Source organism: Lepus europaeus, chromosome 5, assembly GCF_033115175.1.
Source record: "Lepus europaeus isolate LE1 chromosome 5, mLepTim1.pri, whole genome shotgun sequence".
NCBI lineage: Eukaryota > Metazoa > Chordata > Mammalia > Lagomorpha > Leporidae > Lepus > Lepus europaeus.
In genome coordinates, this window is record NC_084831.1 from 4,231,925 (window position 1) to 4,250,239 (window position 18,315).

Below are 18,315 nucleotides of genomic sequence, written 5' to 3' on the forward strand. Positions count from 1 at the left end.
AGCGGCGATTGCATGCTGTGACCTCTCGTGGTCTCCCTGGCTGATGCCCCCACCTGGTGTTGACGTGCGTCTCCCCTTGTGACTTCTGCTCTCTGCCCGTCTCTCTCCTAATAGTTATGGATTATGGAAAAGGAGAACAAAGCCCATTAAGAGGTTCCCCCGCGTTTGATTTGAGGAAGTTCTCATCAGAGCGGCTCCATTTATTGGCCGTTAGTGTACAGCCTTATTCCCCTCTCACAAAACGAATATTGCCTTGTCTCCTTGAGAAAAATTGATTTCAACCAGGAAGGAGAATAGCCGGCTCCCTCCTCCTCCTTTTGCTCTTCTTCTTCTTCTTTTTTTTTTTTTTTTCTTTTCCTCCCACAGAGACGGAATTTATCTCTGAGGTGGGTGGGGGGAAAACAGGAATAATTGGACCCGAAGCTAATTCTCAGAGATTCATTGTCTTGAAAGCTCCCGGCAGAGCGTGGGAAGCTTGCCTGGAGTTGCATGCTAATGATAAGTGACAACTCCAGCAGACCATGGCATTGAGATATTTAGGCCTTCCTGCTAGGAGATGACACATTCATTTTCTCTCAGATTGACACTGGATTATTAATAAAATATCGGTGTTGGGATATGACAGGTGAGGGGCCACGGAAGCCCCAGGCTCCACTTAGGAGGCGTGGACTTGGGCCGGATGAGACCGCAGTGGGGTTGAACGAGAGCCTGGTGCTGGGAGCATGCGAGTGAGGCTCCCATGCTTGCCTGGGTTGGGCCTGGGGCTCCTGCAGCCCGGGCCGCCGCTGGGCAGTGGGGATGGGCATTGCCCCTTTTCCTGGGGGAGAGATCCCAAAGCAGGAGGACACATTTGCTCTCTCACCTTAAACCGCCCTTTTCCTGGGCCTGTTTGTTGGCCACAGGCTTTCAACATAAGAGATGTTTCCTGTTAGTGTTTACAAAAGCCACCGAGGCGCTCACCTACTTCACCCACTAGATGGATGGGCATTTATGGAGTGCTTGCTGTTTACAAGTCATGGTGGGGGGAGGGAGCAGAGCAAGCCAGTGTCTTGAGCCAGACGTGCCAAGTGTAACTGGCCACCACTCTTCCCTGCTCCCCAGCCCCCCCCCCCCCCCCCCAGTTTGAAGAGCAGAATTCCCAGCGGACCCCTGGGGAGGCCGTTCCCACTCTCCCCGCTCTCCCTGCACCTGGCAGGCTGCGCTTGCCAAGGGGGTGATGACAGAGTCCTTTTCTGCTGTCTCGCATCTTTTGTTCCACGAGAGCCCTCGCTTTTCCTCCCTTGCCATCCACACGTCTGTAGGGTCAGGCTCACTGGTGTCTCATGTGGTATTTAGAATCAACTCAGGAGCCCATGTGACTGGGCCTTGGCCTGTGCCCTGCCCTCCAGCCACATACTCTAGGCCTGTTGCTGCTCCACCCCAGCTCTGTCCCTGCCTTGGCCTTGGCTTCTGCCCAGATGCTGCCTCGCTGGAGAGACCCCCCCACCCCACCCAGGTGGCCCTGCCTTGGCCCCCTCACCACCCCTTCATTGGTGAACCTGCTGGTGGTTCTCCCCCTGCCCTTTCCCCTACCTCAAGACCCCAGGCTACACAGAGTTGGGGCGACAGCGCTCAGAGCACCCTATGTGATGGCCTGGCCCATAATAGTTGCTCAGTAAATATTAACGGAATAAATCACCGAATGTCATAACAGAATCTCCAGCCAAGCCCCAGGGAGCACTTGGGAGGGAGTTGTTAATGAGTCCCCGAAGACGGGCTCTGGAGAGATTCCTGGTCATTACCGTCTCTCCGTACGGGTTGCCTTTTCTTTCCTGTGACCTCCAGCGACAATTTATATGAACAGAACTGTGGCTGACAGCCTGCATTTAATGATCCTTGGAAAGTACAGACTGACTCCTGCCTCTGCATCTGGCGGTCCTCCCGCTGCCCCTCGTCCTGCTGTCGCCTCCTCACAGGGACGCCTAGGTCCTGGAGGTGGGGATCTGGGGGCACCTGGCCTGGGGGGGTGTCATCCTCCTGCGTGGCTGTCCCGGGGTGGCCTTCCTCCCAGGTGACAGAGAAGACTCAAGGCTGCTGACCACGCAAAGCACCCGCCGCAGATGTGGATGCACAGCGCGGAGGAGTCCTTGGAGGAGGTGCTCGGGAGCACCTGCTTCTTGGGACCTGCTTGTCTCAGACAGGAGAGCGGGCACAGGCGCGGCTGCCTGATGGCTTCCAGGGGCTTTGAGGTACGCGCGTCTCTCTGGTCGTTTGTTCTCTGATAAGAAAGCCTCGTTTACGATTTTCAATTTGCCCTTATTTTAATGAAAAGGAGCCGGGGTTGGACCGCCCAAGAAGGAGCTAATCAAATAACGCAAATTGGTGTTACCTTCTCTGCGTCCTGATTATGTCTATGGCTCCATCTGGAATTTATTATGGAAAGCAATTGGTTTTCATATCTGGCAGATTGCAGCCTGGACTGGGCCCGGCAGCCCTTTCTTCCCCATCAGTCCGTGAATAGCTTGGAGGGCCCCAGGTGGGGGTGGAGGAGAGGACCCTGAGTTGGCCAGAGCTGCTTCCCTGCCCCTTGTGCAGCCCCAGATCCTGAAGAACCTGTAAACACACCCGAGACAGGCAGCAGTCTGATAAGCCGGCCCCTTCCCATGAGACTTGGGCTGTCGCACAGGCTTCTTGGGGCTCCGTCTGGCGCTCTGTCAACCTCGCTGGGCGCCAGCCGTCCGATTCAGCCCCCTGGGCCCATGTGGGAGGGAGATAACAAAGGAGACGCTCCTCCACCACACTGCTTCAGGAAGTACTCCAGGCCACGTTTAAATCAGGCTTACCCCATCCTTCCTCCACAGGGGCAATTCTCAAGAGCCCTGAGAGTGCCTGGGTTTTGCTCTACAAGAAGGGGTGTGACAGGCATCTGTAGCAAGACACAAAGCAGGGGTGTGGTGTGCGGTTTCCAGGTTCTGCCCTGCCAGCTGTGTGGCCTTGGGACCGGCTCCCCCCCTTCTCTGAGCTCTGAGTAAAGCGAGTGACTGTGGTACTAGACGAGACATGCATAAAAGGCTCTGCCCCACATCTGGCACAGGGCAAATGCCTCCCAAATGTCAGCTCTTCTTGCACAGCAGGTGTCATGGTTATTATGGACATTTTGGCCCAGGCTACTTGCTTCTGATGGTGCATTTAAATCGGGCCATTCTGCATTGGAAAGATCAGAAATAAAGGTGTGGGGACATAAAATATGTCCACTGCAATTAAGGGTGGCATTTCCCATTTTCTAACTGCCCACTGGAATGGAGATTTAGCACTGGCCTCAGGAAAGCATCCTCTGCTCCAGCATGCCTAGGGCCCTGGCTCGTCACAGGGGTCTGTTTTATGCTTGGGGTCAGAGCCTGGGGGCAGTCAGAACTGCACAGACTGCACTTGCCTCGAGCCAGGCCCTTCTGTGCACCTTGTGGTCACAAGGATAGGACAAAGGAGTGGACAGAAAAGGAGGAGCTGCCGCAGGGTTTGGCTGCCAAAGGAGAATGCTTTGGAGATGTTTGCTGCTGAGCAGCCGTCTGCTAGGCCCGTGGGTGCTGCCTGTTCTGGTAGGGAGGCCACAGGGACAGATCTGGTGAATTCAGTGAAGCAGGAACTGGGCAACCTGAACAGAGCTGGTTGCACAAAACCCGCTCCCTCCAGGCCAGACTGACAGGATGGGCCAGCGGAAGGGCTCCCCACAGGTCACTGGGTCTCAGCTACCTGCAGAGATGAAACTGGTGTTTCTGAGGTTCTAGAAAGATCAGTGACAGAGGAAGTGGGGTTCCAGGAGGAGGGGTATGAACCAGACACTTTTCATTTTTGCTGGATAAACTTTGTCTCAGATTCAACCCTGAGTTGCTCCATAGGTATCTGTCTAGCATCCACACACAGAAGCTCTCAAGAAGCACCGTGCCTCTGACCTTTGGTAACTTGCCTTCCTCCTTCCCCTGAAGCCCTGGAGGAGTCTGTGGGCCTCCAATTTCTGGGAATGGCCTCTCTTGTGGGTAAGCTCTCCAGATGTATCCCCTGGGTCACCATTTCCTCCCATCACTGCCCACTGCAGGGGACAGTCCCAGAGAAGGGGAACAAGTTGGTGATGTTATTAGACATGAAGAGCATGCACTGTGTGCCAGGCAGCACGCTGGGCACCTTGTGACCATGTGTAATTCGTCACACAGTTCATACAGAGCTGAGCCAGGACTTCAGATGTCATCTCTCACTCTAAATCCCATCACTGTCTTCTTATCAAAGACTTTCTATCATGGGAAGGTCCAAACATCCACACGTGTAGACAGGCTCATGTAACAAACTCTAGAATCATCCACCTTCAACGGTGGCCAGCACTTGGCCCGTCTTGTTCTGTCCATGCCCATCCTCCAGCAATGAGGAAGTAAGTTACGTTTGTCTGTTTTAGGATCATTATGTACTCAGGTTTAAACATACGTACTGTGTTTTAGTCCATTGTAGTTACTATTCTTATTGGTACTTCAATGGGGTCTCTTCAAGTTGCTTCTTGAGTCCTTTTCACAGTATTTCAAGTCTTTGATAACAGAAGGAGTCATCCTTAATGATAAATCAGGAATGAGGCAGCGTTCTCTCCTCTGTTCAGTGCTGTACTGGAGATTCCAGCCAGTGCAATAAAGCAAGAAAAGAAATAAAAGGCATCCACAATGGAAAGTAGGAAATATTGTCTTTATCTACACATATATTTTTACGAATGTAGAAAACCCTAAAGCATATATGAAAAATATTATTGGAAAGAATAAACAAGTTTAGCAAGGTCACAGGATGCAATTCAATATGTAAAAGTTAATTGTAGTTTTAAAAGATTCTTATTTATTTATTTGAGAGGCAGAGTTACAGAGAGAGAGAGAAAGGGAGAGAGAGAGAGAAAGGGAGAGAGAGAGAGAGAGAGAGAGAGAGAGAGAGATGACTTATATCTACTGGTTCACTCCCCAAATGGCCAGAGCTGGGTGGATCCAAAGCCAGGAGCCAGGATCTTCCTCTGGGTCTCCCACATGGGGGCAAAGGCCCAAGCACTTGGACCATCTTCTGCTGCTTTTCCAGACAATAAGCAGAGAGCTGGATTGGAAGAGGAGCATCCAAGATATGAACTGATGCCCACATGGGGTACCAATGCTGTATGCGGAGGCTTAGCCCATTAAACCACAGTGCCTTTCCTGTTAATTGTATTTTTATACAGTAGAAATGAACATTCCAAAATTAAGATAGGAAAAAATTCTATTCATAATAACATAAAAAACTACTTTAAAAAAGCCCTTGGGCTGGCGCCGTGGCTTAACAGGCTAATCCTCCGCCTTGTGGCGCTGGCACACCGGGTTCTAGTCCCGGTTGGGGTGCCGGATTCTATCCCGGTTGTCCCTCTTCTAGGCCAGCTCTCTGCTATGGCCTGGGAAGGCAGTGGAGGATGGCCCAAGTGCTTGGGCCCTGCACCCGCATGGGAGACCAGGAGAAGCACCTGGCTCCTGGCTTCAGATCAGCGAGATGCGCTGACTGCAGCGGCCATTGGAGGGTGAACCAACGGCAAAAGGAAGACCTTTCTCTCTCTCTCTCTCTCTCTCTCTCTCTCTCTCTCTCACTATCCACTCTGCCTGTTAAAAAAAAAACTGTTAAAAAAGCCCTTGGGATAAATTTAATTTACAAATTGTAAAACCTGTACATTGAAAACTGAGATAAAGATTGATCTGGATGGAGAGACCATCCGTTCTGTGTTCTGTGATTGAAGGACTGAAGGCTCAATGTTGGTAAGGTGGAAATTTTCTCCAAACTGATTTTTAGATTGTTAAGGTGGAAATTTTCTACGAATCGATTTCTAGGTTCCTTGTAACTCCTATGAAAATACTAGCTGGCTTTGCACCCCCCCCCCCCCAAGAAACTGTCAATCTGATCTTAAAATGTTTATGGAAATACAGTTTTAAAAAAGAGAAACAAGGTTGGAAGAAGTGTACTCTCTGATTTCAAAGCTCACTGTCAAGATCCAACAATCAAGACACTGTAGCACAACAGAATAGAATATGAAGTCCAGAAATAAAGCTACGTGTCTGTGATCAATTTTTTTTTTTTTAAGATTTATTTATTTGAAAGGCAAAATGATGGGGAAGGAAGGGGTGAGGAGAGAGAGAGAGAGAGAGAGAGAGAGAGAGAGAGAGAGAAAGAGAGAGAATGAACCTTCCATCTGCTGGCTCACATCCCAAATGCTTGCAACAATAAGATCTGAACCAGGTCAAAGCTAGGAGCCAGGAACTCCATCCAGGTCTCCCACTTGTGTGTCAGGGACCCAAGGACTTGGACCATCATCCATTGCCTTCCCAGGTGCATCAGCAGGAAATTGGATTGTAAGTGGAGAAACTGGGACTCAAACTGGCACTCTGATATGGGATGTAGGTGTCCCAAATGACAGCTTAGCTCACTGTGCCATAATACCCAGCAAAGCAGTTCAGTAGGGCAGGCAGGACTGTGCATGTGGGTGGGGATAGGGAAACCTGGTTAAGCTTTTTCTGTCTTTAAGCAAATACTTCTGGGACAACTGGATATCCAGATGCCAAAAATCAATTTAGACCGTCAACTCACACAAAAATTAGCCCCAAAGTGTATGTAAATGTAAGTTAAAAATGTAAAACTCTGTAAAGAAAATGTAAAAGAAGGTTTTTTGTGGCCCTAGGTTAGGCAAAAACAGTCTTACACATGATTCCGACATTACTCATAGAGCATTTCAGGCATGGAAAGCCAAGACACTGTGGCAAAGTCAGCTTGTGAAGAGCCCCTGGCAGCTCTGCCAAGAGTTGGATCACTGGAAATGGACCTGCCCTGGAGTCGAAGGATGCCCAGGTCAGAGCCACAGATCTTATTGGCTCTAAGCTGAAAAGCCCTTCACTCAGCCCAACTTCCAAAGTGACCACTGCAGCTGAGGGGATGGTCAAGTAGGGTCAGCAACATTGCAGGCAGAACTGTAAATTTCTTGTTAGAGATGCCCCCTGCCTTGACCTGGCCAGCTCTCCTCCCAGGCCAGCCAAGTAATGAAAGTCAACAGAGTGCCTTTCCCTAGGAGGTTCACACCTCCCTTAGGATATACCCCATGTGAAGAGATAGATAGGTCTGGGCCTCTTAACTCACAAGGCCTAAAGCCCACCAGATTATTATCAAGCCCCTTCTATCAGGTTCTATTTGCCTCTCAATCAGAAAACTTAATTGTAGCTTAGACAGCACCTTTCTTAGCTCCTCTAATAATGACTCTGTCCTTTGTTCTAGGCCCTGTCTAGTGCACTTGGGCCTCATTCCTTTGTAATCATAAGCTCTACTCTACCACCAATGGCTCTACTCCCAACATGTGTGTACTGATGGTCCTCTTCCCCACTTAATGCTGTATAATTGTTCAAACCTGGTAAATGCCACTCTTAGGATCATTGGTTACTATCCTCACTCTGTCTTTTATGACCTTGTCTAAATATGATCAGAGTCGGCAAACTTGGAAGGCTTCCATAGCCTTGGCAACTCATGACGAGAGCCTAGGGTGGTTACTGGCGCCATAAACCAGAGTGTCAATTTGTTGGGTCAACAACAGGAGCCACTGTGCACTTGCTCCTCATGTGGGATCTCTGTCCTTAATGTGCTGTACATTGTGATTTAATGCTATAACTAGTACTCAAACAGTATGTTTCACTTTGTGTTTCTATGTGGGTGCAAACTGTTGAAATCTTTATACTAAATTGATCTTCTGTATATAAAGAGAATTGAAAATGAATCTTGATGCAAATGGAAGGGGAGAGGGAGCGGGAGAGGGGAGGGTTGCGGGTGGGAGGGAAGTTATGGGGGGGGGAAGCCATTGTAATCCATAAGCTGTACACTGGAAATTTATATTCATTAAATAAAAGTTAAAAAACAAAAAACAAAAAAAAAAGAAATTTAGAGATAGTTTTCAGAAGAAATATAAATGGCCAATAAAACTATGAAGAGATGGCAGCTGTATTAGTGATCAAGGGAAAATACAGAAATTGAAGTAATAAGTTGACAATTTCTCCCAACAAATATATATATTTCAGATTTATGAAAAAAAAAATTTCTATGAGTGAGAGCCAGTGGGAAGAAGGAGCCATCAAAGAAGGAGGTACCTTTCTCTGAAGGGAGGAGAGAACTTCCATTTGATGATGGCCTTTTCTTAAGCACTGATGGAGTCTGTAGACTCAGAAGGCTTCCCTAGCCTTGGCAGCTCATGATGAGAGCCTCGGGTGATCACTAACATCATAAATAAGAGTGTCAGTTATTAAATCAACAACAGGGATCACTGTGCACTTGCTCCCAATGTAGGCCCTCTGTCCATAATGAGTTGTACTATGAGAATTAACAGTTAAACTTGTCTTCAAACAGTACTTTATACTTTGTATGTCTGTGTGGGTGCAAACTGTTGAGATCTTTATTTAGTATAGAGTTGATCTTCTGTATATAAAGATAATTAAAAATGAATCTTAATGAAGAATGGGATGGGAGAGGGAGTAGGAAATGGGACAGGAGTGGGAGTGGGAGGGAGGGTATGGGGGGGAAGAACCTTTATATTCCAAAAGCTGTACCTATGAAATTTATATTTATTAAATAAAAGCTTTCTAAAAAACATTACTCATAAATAAAAAATTACAAATTTAATTACTAAAATGAAAAGAAGATAAGGGCCAACATTGTGGTATAGCCACTGTGTGCAACGCCAGCATCCCCTATTGGAGAGGTGTTTGAGAACTGGCTGCTCCATTCTGATCCAGCTCCTTGCTGATGCACCTGGGAAAGCAGTAGAAGATGGTTCAACTGTTTGTGTCCCAGCCACCCATGTGGGAGACCTGGATAGAGTTCCAGGCTCCTGGTCCTGTTGTGGCCATTTGAGGAATGAACTAGTAGATGGAATATTCATTCTCATTCTCCCCCAAATCAATATTTAAATTTTTTTAAAAGATTTATTTATTTATTTATTTGAAAGTCAGAGTTACACAGAGAGAGAAGGAGAGGCAGAGAGAGAGAGAGAGAGAGAGAGAGAGAGGTCTTCCATTCGCTGGTCCATTCCCCAGATGGCCGCAATGGCTGGAGCTGTGCGGATCTGAAGCCAGAGCCAGGAGCTTCTTCCGGGTCTCCCAATGGGTGCAGGGGCCCAAAGACTTGGGCCAACTTCCATTGCTTTCCCAGGCTGTGGCAGAGAGCTGGATAGGAAGTGGAGCAGCCAGGTCTTGAACCAGCACCCATATGGGATGCTGGTGCTTCAGGCCAGGGCATTAACCTGCTGCGTCACAGCGCTGGCCCCCAAATTTTTTTAAATAAAAAAAAAGACAAGCATGGTGGAAGTAAAGTAGTTGCGAATGTTGCATCTAGTAAAGAACTTGTAACCAGATTATATGTAAAAAACCCAAACAACCAAAAAATGAGAGGATAAACAATCCCAATTTAAAGTGGGCAGAACATCACCATTGCACTAAAAAATGATGTGGAAAGTTAATAAGGACATGAGAAGATGTTCATTATCATAATGCTGTGCACACACAGTAGGACCAGGCTGAGTGTGGGGAGGACGTGCACTTCTTGTGAGGGCATGGAGGGGTGTGCCATGTTGGAACAGAGTCTACCAGCTTTGTTTCTGTGTGCTCAGTTGTACCCATCACATATCATTGCTGGATTTTGAATCATGGTTAGGAATGTTTGCTCCATTTCCAAGTTACAAAAAAATCACCTGTATTTTCTAGAATATGCACGATTTCATTTCTTATATTAACATGTCTGGCCCCTCTGGGACAGGTGCTACTGTGCAGTAGAAGGGATGGACCCGATTTCCTCTTTTGCCCTGTGCTGATCCAGTTCTCCCCATAACCCCTCCCCCATCAATTTGAGATAACTTCTTTATTCTATCTGTTACATTTGTACATGTAATAGGGAAAATTTCTGGATTTTCTTCTGTTCTATCGGTCTGGTTACTCATGTGTCAATTTCATCCTTTTAATATATAGAGGTTTTGGGACCAATGCTGTAGGTTTAATATATAGTGTTTTGGGGCCAGTAGGTTAGGCTGCTGCCTGCAGTGCCAGAATCCCATATGGGCAGCTGTTTTAGCCCTGGCTGTCCCCACTTCTGATCCAGCTCCCTGCTAATGGCCTGGAAAGGCAGTGGAAGATGCCCCTGCTACTCATGTGGGAGATCCAGAAGAAGCTACTGGCTTCAGCCTGGCTCAGTCTATCATTGTGGCCATTTTGGGAGAGAACCAGCAGATAGAAAAATCTCTCTGTGTCTCTCCTTCTCTCTGTAACTCTTGTTTCAGGTAAATGGGTAAATATTAAAAAAAAAATTAGAGGTTTTATTGTGTTAATAGCTGATCGGGCTAAGCCTTGCACCTTGGTCTCCTGGGTGGGGTTTATCTGGCTATGTATGGTGGTTCTTCCTTTCAGGTAAACATAATAAAATTTTGTAGGTCCAGGAAATAATCCTGATGGAATCCTCATTGTCACTGCATCACATTTATAAATTAAGTAGAAGATTCACATTTTTATATTAATTTTTCTTTACCAAGATGTGTTTTTGCATTCATCAGTAACTTAGTTTCTTAACCTTTACAAGATAGCTACAGCTTTTCTCTTTAGGTTTTGGGAATTTCCTGTTAAATTTATGCCTAGGTATTTAATTTTCTTTTTGTCTGTGGTGCATTGAGTCTTCCAGTTTTCTTTGTATCTGCCTGTCCATCTGTCCATTCATCCATCATAAGTTTATCTATATCTTGATTTTATAGCTGCTTCTTTACTGTTATAATTTCTGCTAAACTCCCATTGAGTCCTGATCTTTCTGCTGTGTTGCCCTGAGCCTCGTGGCTTGGCTAGCTGTTGGTGTCTTGGATAAAAGGGTTACCCGGCCAACAGCCTCCCCAGTTAGATTGAAGCTTCCTGTGGTCCACATTTTTCCCTTGATATTCCTCTGTGGGACTGCAGCAGGATCTCTTGGGGTTCCTGAGGCTCTCTTGGGCTATCAACATCGCTTCTGCTTCTCCCAGGGGAGACCCTAAGATGAGAATTTGAGTACAAGCCTCTTATCTGAGAGGTGGCCCCAGGAACCAACAGCCGGGAAATGTGGATGCAAGAAAACGGAGCAGGATTGCAAACACAGGGCCTTGTCCACTCTGGGAAGTCAGGTGACACACAGAGGCAGGTGCGAGAGGCTGTGGAGCATGCCCAGAGTTACTCCACAGCAGGGTGGGTATGCCTGGACCTCACCCGCCAACTCCCTCTCCATTGTGTGGAGTAGGAGAGCAGAACTGGACCTGTTGTCTGCACTAGACCAGCAGTGTTGGGGGTGACTCCACAAGGCACCCCATGCACAGCAGTGTGCCCCAGCAGCGCCTGGACATGGCACACAGTGCTGGCACCTGGGTCTTTCAAGCTTGGGTCTCCGTGCCTCCTCCAGGCAGCTCCTGCTCCCTTCCCAGTTCCCTGTGCTTCTCAGGAGGGCGCTGCTATTACTCTGTCTTGACACATGGGAAGCCCTCCCCCAGCTGCTGGGCCCACAGAGCAGCTCCCCAAGTCCCTCTGTCCTTCTTTGGATCCCTGCCCACCAGGTCCAGCTTAGCTTTGGGGGCCCTTCCTCAGCCTGTTTTTTTGCTTTGCCACTGTTGAGACTCGGGGCTGAGCTGAACTTTTCTGGTGGTGCAGAGCAGAGGCAAGTCGAAGCAGAATCAGATGGGTGGGTGAAACACTACGAGGTTGTTCTTCCTTGCGGGTTACAATGACGATTCCATTTATTGAGACCACTTAAGTTGAACACCCCTGTTCCCCATGGGATTGTGTCCTGCTTTAAGTGTCAGGTGACAGGGCCATTCTAGGGGTACTGATGGGTGGCCATGCAGGGGAAGATGGGTTTCTGTGGGGCATGTCCTTGCCAGGCTGACATCACTCCGGGGGTCCCCTCTCTCTGGGTTGTCTCCTCCACCCTTTGGGGCAGTTAGCCTGGAGGCTCACTGCCCATGTTTAGGGAAGGCAAGGGATGGAGCCTGGCCCCATTCTGTAGCCCACGAGAGGCTGGGTTGGATGAATGGTGGATCTTCTGGGTGGTGCTCCTGTGACACCCTCACAGGGTCTTCCCTCCTCACTGGAGAGGACAAGGTGGACACAGAGCCTGCTGGTTTGACCGTGTTTCCTGAGGCAGTGGCCTTTGGCATGGAGGTTGGACTGTAGGCCTGAGGGGTCTTTTAGGGGTGGGCAGGGTCTGGTTCACTCTGAAGCTTCAGGATGAGAACCTGGAGAGGGTTGATGAGGCAGCCAGCCACAGAACCGGCCGCGTCCCCAGGCCCGCCTGCCATTTGGAGGCAGGAGCCAAGTGTACAGTGTTCTGTGCAGCCTGGTGAGTGCCAGACTGAAGGTGTCCGGTGACAGCACCGTGACAGCGTGTGGAGCCGTTTCCCGATTGTTTTAGTCAGTGCAGACTCAGGGAGGAAACAACACTGACACAAACCAATTGCACCCTGCTCGGAAAACAATGAAGTGCGGGAGTCGCTGTTGAAAGTCTATAATTTCCAGTGGGATTGCTGTTTAGTCATCGAGTTGCAGCTGAGTGACATCGTCGGGCTGGGTGGGAACAATTAGCTGCAGTCACCCTGGCGGGGTGTTTTTTTTTTTTCCCTCTAGACAATGCAGTATTAAGCCATCAATAGCCAATGTCCCCAGCTGATGGTGAAATGGCCTATTGTTCAAAGGATAAAGGCAGAGAGGGAGACTGGAGGCTCGGCGCTGCTGGGAGGAGGGCTGGCGTGTCTTTCTACACCTCTTCTGCAGCGCAGAGCCCAGGAGTCACCATGCCTGGGAAGCAACCCCTTGGTTTGCCTGATTTGTGCTGAGGGTTCTCTCACCTTGCCTGCAAGAGAGGTGAATGATAGCCAGTCTTGTGCATGCAGAGCTACTGGCTTTCCTTGCCTTGTGCTCAGATGGAGGGTGGCCCAGAGATGGCTATGGCTGTGTGCCGTTAACTTCCAGGGGTCTCCCATGAAGGCAGGATCTGCTGGGCCTGTGCAGCTTTACCCTGAACTCATCCTCAGCTGCTAGAGAGCCTTGGTTCTTTTGTCTCCAAGGAGTTTCCAAACCCAGATAAGTGACCACTGTAACTATAGATACACAGATCATCATCCTCTGCTCTCTCTAGCTGCTGCAGGCTCCCTTTCTAAAAAACTCAAGGTTCCCATGGTTTGTTCGTTTTAAGTGGTGGAAGGATGGCTACCCTACCCTTAGCTTTTCACAAGCAGGTAGGAATTTTCCTAAGATGCTTTGCCCAAGGGTGGAATGGATGAGTTTTCTCTGCCTTGTCTGAGACTTCTAGCAGCCGAAGCCAAAATGGGAAGAAATCAGGTGCTCAGCTTGTCCGGGAAGAAGTGCTATGGATGCTCTTTCCTATCTAGCCGTGACCTAAACACAGGCAATGAATCAAGAGCATTTGGCTCTGGCGACTAGCTCCTCTATTGGTCTGTTCTTAACATAGTCATCCACTGTCTGCGTTCAACTTATTTATTTCCTGATGCTGGGTGATGGATTAAAAGACGTGCAGGAAATCCTTCTGTGGGAGATAAGATATTGCCGGCTGCCACGACACCCCTTGACTCTGTTTGCTTTCTCTCTCTCGGTTTTGCCTACTTTTCACAGGCCCAGGTCTCCACATCGTATATCCTGATTCGTTTGCAGATATTACTAAGGGGATGTTTTCTAAGCCTATCATTGACACATTTAATTCATTAGGTACCAAATCCACAAGCAAACTTTGGCTGGCCATAAAACATGGATAATCCAGGGAGCGGCGATAAAAGGTGAAAAATTACGTACCAGCAAACGTGGAATGCTGCTTTTCAGAAGAGACTGGCACCAGTCCTACGGTACCTTCCTGCATAATTTTTCCTGCTGCTCGATTCTCTTGGTAACTCAACCATTTGTCATTTGCAGACCCCAGAATGGCTCGATGATACTCTACAACAGGAAGAAGGTGAAGTACAGGAAAGATGGGTATTGCTGGAAGAAGAGGAAAGACGGGAAGACGACCCGAGAGGACCACATGAAGCTCAAGGTCCAGGGAGTGGAGGTAAACCGCCGGGGAGCTTCTCCTGTCGCGCAAAGCCATTCGCAGCCCACAATGGCCAATGGCATCATGGGGGAGCCTTCTGACACCCTCAGAACATCTCCTGCCAGTGCCCTGGCTTTGCTGCTGTCTTGTTTTGCTGCCTTGTCTCCCTCTATTGTTCGTTCAGGGTCCCAGTGGAGCTGGATGTCACTAAAGCCCTCTTGTTCTCGGAGCCACTGCTGGATGGATGGGGACTTGCCGGGTTGCTGGGGAATCATTCTTTACATTTATCACAGCAGAGCCTGCAGATGTGCAGAGAGTTTGCAGGCACTGGGTTGGGGACGGGGGGCGGCGGCGCCAGGCAGCTTCCTATCCAGATGGCCCTGCTGGCCTCTGGTGGGCCCTCTGTCTTTCTAGCCAGGCTCATACCCTCTGTGGCAAACCCCTCCCTCACCTCTGGTATCCAAATTCTTTGGAGGTTAAAGACAATTGTGGGGGTGGGGGTGGGGTGGAGGTCACAAGGTGTGTGTGGTTCTTGCAGAGCTGGGGCTGCAGAAACATCTTGGGGTCTTGTGCAAACTTGGGGTTTGGGTCCTCAAGAGAAGATGGGGTTCAGGCTGGGTTCCTGGCAGCCATGTTGACCGCCAGGGCCCTCAGCAGAAAACATCTCCCACTCCTCTTGTTGGAAGGTCTAAGCCAATGCCTATAGTGGTAGAGGGAGCGAAAACAAACAGTGGTGGATTCTCAGCCTGGGAGTTGGAGTGCGCCTGCTTCTCTGTGTCTCTCACTGACCCCACAGAGCACAGCTGGTGCTGCCGCAGGCCAGAAGCTGGGAGGCCGACTTGTGGCTCCTGGCATTTCACGCTGGCTGGAGGAAGGTGTCCTCTGTCATGGTATGCTGAGTCCTCCAGCTGGGACCGTACCCCACTTCTGTTCTAGGGGTCATCCTTTCGTGCTGACGTTCTGTGACTTTGTCATTACGACTTCTTCTGTACTGATCATGTGCTTTGATGACTGTTAAAAATAGCATCAAATGGCTTCTATTCTATTACCCCACAGAGAGAAATAACGTTTGCTTTATGAGTTTTTTTTTTTTAACACCTAATAACAGTGCTTTATGATGATGAACAAAGAAAGCCCCGATCCGAGAAATTCCTGTTCCCTACACTCTCCCGTGCTTGGCGTTTGCACAGCATGGTCTGATTGACTGCATGGGACATTAAAACGCAGATCACGCAAACAGGCTGCTCAGGACTCAGCCCTGGGACCACAGCCCACGACTGTTCAGATACATCAGCTGCTGTCCATGGGAGGCAGGGCTCTGCTCTGTTGGGGATGACCCTCATTGCCTGTGACGGAGAAATATGCAGAAAGAGAGGGACAGTGGGGATAGGGCCCCAGAGGGACCAATAGGCCTGCGGGGATTCCTGCGCCTGCTCCCGGTGTATCTCATCTGCAGTGTGGCTTCCACCAGGAGCTTGTGGTTTTCAGTAACAGCAGGATAGAATTTGTCCCCAGCAGCAGCTGAGAAGCCTAGGTGGTGTTGGTGGTGGTGGAGGGGAGCCACAGTCTCCATTTGCTTCCCTGGTGTTATAAATTAGAATTGCCCCTGGATGGAATCAGGATGTGTTGTTATTCTTAGAGTATGTTCATGTGTGGTCTTATTTGTGGCTCTCTCACTCACTGTCCACATCCTGGCCCCTTGGCCCTCGGGGGAGGGACACCTGCCCTGTGGGAAAATGCAGGGCTTCTGGGACTTTGTGGGCATGAGTGGCCACAGAGAGGGTGGACATGGGAGGGGGGCTTAGAGATGCAAGGAGGCTCTCGAGGAGGGGGTAGTGGCCAAGGTAATGTGTGGTGCTATGGTCTCTCCTGGTGAGCTCAGGGGGTTGGGCCACTGGGTCTATCCCCTGGTACCAACTTGGGGCCAGGCCCTGTGGTGTCTATAGGGTGAGTAGGAACTGTGTCCTGTGCCCCACAGACTCATGGTCAAAGTGGGGGATGGCTGTGCTGGCGTAGAGGTCATTTACAATGATGGGAAGTACAGAAACTGGAGCTGGCAGAAGAGCTGCAGTTCAGATGCTTCCTGCATGAGATGGGGTATCAGCTACACTCTCTCGTAGTGGTGAGCAAAACCATCCCGTAGCCTACCTTTCCCCTGAGCATTGTGCTCTAAGCTGTGTCCTGGTTGAGCTTGGATCCCTGTCCCCTTTAAGTTTTCGGTATTATCCCACCATGGATAATACCGAATAATGGTCCCCATTTTAGGGGTGGTCCAAATTTTCAGCACCATGGACAGTGCTTCTGTAACCCGTCTTGGGCACATCTTCCTGGCCTGTGTGCATCCAGGCCAGGTGTCTCTCTAGGTGCTGCCACACTGCTCCTTGGCAGCTGTGCCAATTGTGTGCCCACGCACATTGGAAGTCACCATTGCCCCTCACTGCCCTCTGCAATGACACCTGAGTTTTTCTTGATGCTTTGTGGGAATGAGTATTTTCTTATGTTAAAAGGAGCCTTTAGCTGGGCCCTGAAGAAGGGTGCTTCAGCTCTCAGGATCGTGTTTCTTGTGTGGGCACCAACGTGGACCTGGGCTGGGGCCCACTGGCTGTGTTCTCAGAGAGTGTGTAGGTGAGCAGTCGCCATGGGGATGCAGACGGGCCTGTGCCTCTCAAAGCTACAGGGGGCTTCTGAGTTTGGACCCTGCTTTAGTGGACTCAGTTGGTTAGCTGCCATCACTCAGCACCTACATGAGGCCCGGTGTGGCAACTGCCAGCTCCCTCCTGCTACAAGGGCCGTGGGTTCTGCATGGGATCTCAGAGCTGTTTTCTACCACCAGAGCCAGTTCCCTGGGTTCCAGAGTATGATAAAGATACTCAGATCCACCGTTTAACAGATCACTTGCCATAAGCCTTCCCTCAGGCCAGGAAGACTCGCAGCCATCCTGGAGCTGCTCCACAGTCTGGCTGCCTTTGTTGTCAGAGGCCGGGGCCCTGGCACACACGGCACCCCAAGGGCTCATTGATTTTCTCAGCTGGGCGTGGGGCCGGGCAGCTGCCTCTGAAGCTGACGAGCTGTGAGACCGTGATTAGCTGTCTTGTCTGGGAGCCCAGGGGATGCTAGCGCAACAGGGTTTTCAGGGATGACAAAGGTAGATGGGGAAAAGAAGGGGATGGTGACATCACCGTCTCCCAGGACAAAATCTCAGTGGGCCTGAGGTGGGCCCTGCACCCTGTGGATTCCTGCCCCTGTAGCCATGCCTGTCAGGGCCGAGGCCCTGTGGGGTAGGAGTTCTTTGAGAGCAGAGCCGTCTCTGAGGCGCCCCTGTTGTAGATCAGCCTGTGCCCAGGCTGTTCTCTGGGGCTCACTGAAGAGTTCCTTCCGAGCCCATGGTACTTTCTCTGGCCCCAGAAGCTTGTGGGGCTGTTACATCCTGAGTGTGCTGGGGGTCTTGTGACAGTCAGGTTGGCTCCCTACCCCTGCCCGTCACTCCTTCACTGCTGGGTCCCCATGACAGGGCAGTCACGGGGTTACAAGTCGCCTGTGCCCCAGGTACCCCATCCAATCCTCATGAAAGCATTCCTGCAGAGACAGGTTGTTATACCCATTTTATAATGTAAATATACTTTATTTATTTTTAAGATTTGTTTATTTGAAATGGAGGGAGAGGTAGGAGAGGGGGGAGAAAGAGATAGAAAGAGAGAATCTCCTATCTGCTTGTTTATTCCCCAAATAGCTGCAACTACCTAGGCTAGTCCTGACCAACACCAGGAACCTGGAGCTCCATCTGGGACTCCCAAGTATGTGCTGGGGGCCCAAGCACTTGGGCCACCCCCATTGCTTTCCCTGGCACATTAGCAGGGAGCTGGATCAGAAGTGGAGCAGCTGGGACTGGAACTGGCACGCTGATATGGGATGCCGGTGTTGCAAGTGGCAGCTTAGCCTGTTGCACCAAACACCAGCCCCTATTATACCTATTTTAAAGAGAAAGAGACTGAGCCTCAGAGAAGGTTTCCCTTGCTACACAGCAGTGGCAGAGCTGGGACTTGAGCTGCACTTGCTGGTTCTGAAACTTCTGCTGTTGTCCTTGTACCTGTTGCTCCGGGCACACGGATGTGGTCTCTGGGTCCTCTGGATCCAGTCCACCTGTGTGGGCTCTGCCCATTGCCTTTGCCCACCAGCACTGTGACAGGGATGTAAAGAACATGCAGTGCCCAGGCCACAGGGAGACAAGGAATC

The 18,315-nt window shown here is 49.8% G+C and overlaps 1 protein-coding gene across 2 annotated transcripts in view; it reads left to right on the forward strand.

Moving 5' to 3' along the window:
- CAMTA1 (calmodulin binding transcription activator 1) overlaps positions 1-18,315 on the forward strand; it is an 869,043-nt gene that overhangs the window by 439,996 nt on the left and 410,732 nt on the right. For both annotated transcript variants that reach the window (XM_062190365.1, XM_062190364.1), the window contains exon 4: positions 13,965-14,100. In XM_062190365.1, coding sequence (XP_062046349.1) covers positions 13,965-14,100 — 136 coding nt within the window. The remainder of the gene's footprint in view (positions 1-13,964; positions 14,101-18,315) is intronic.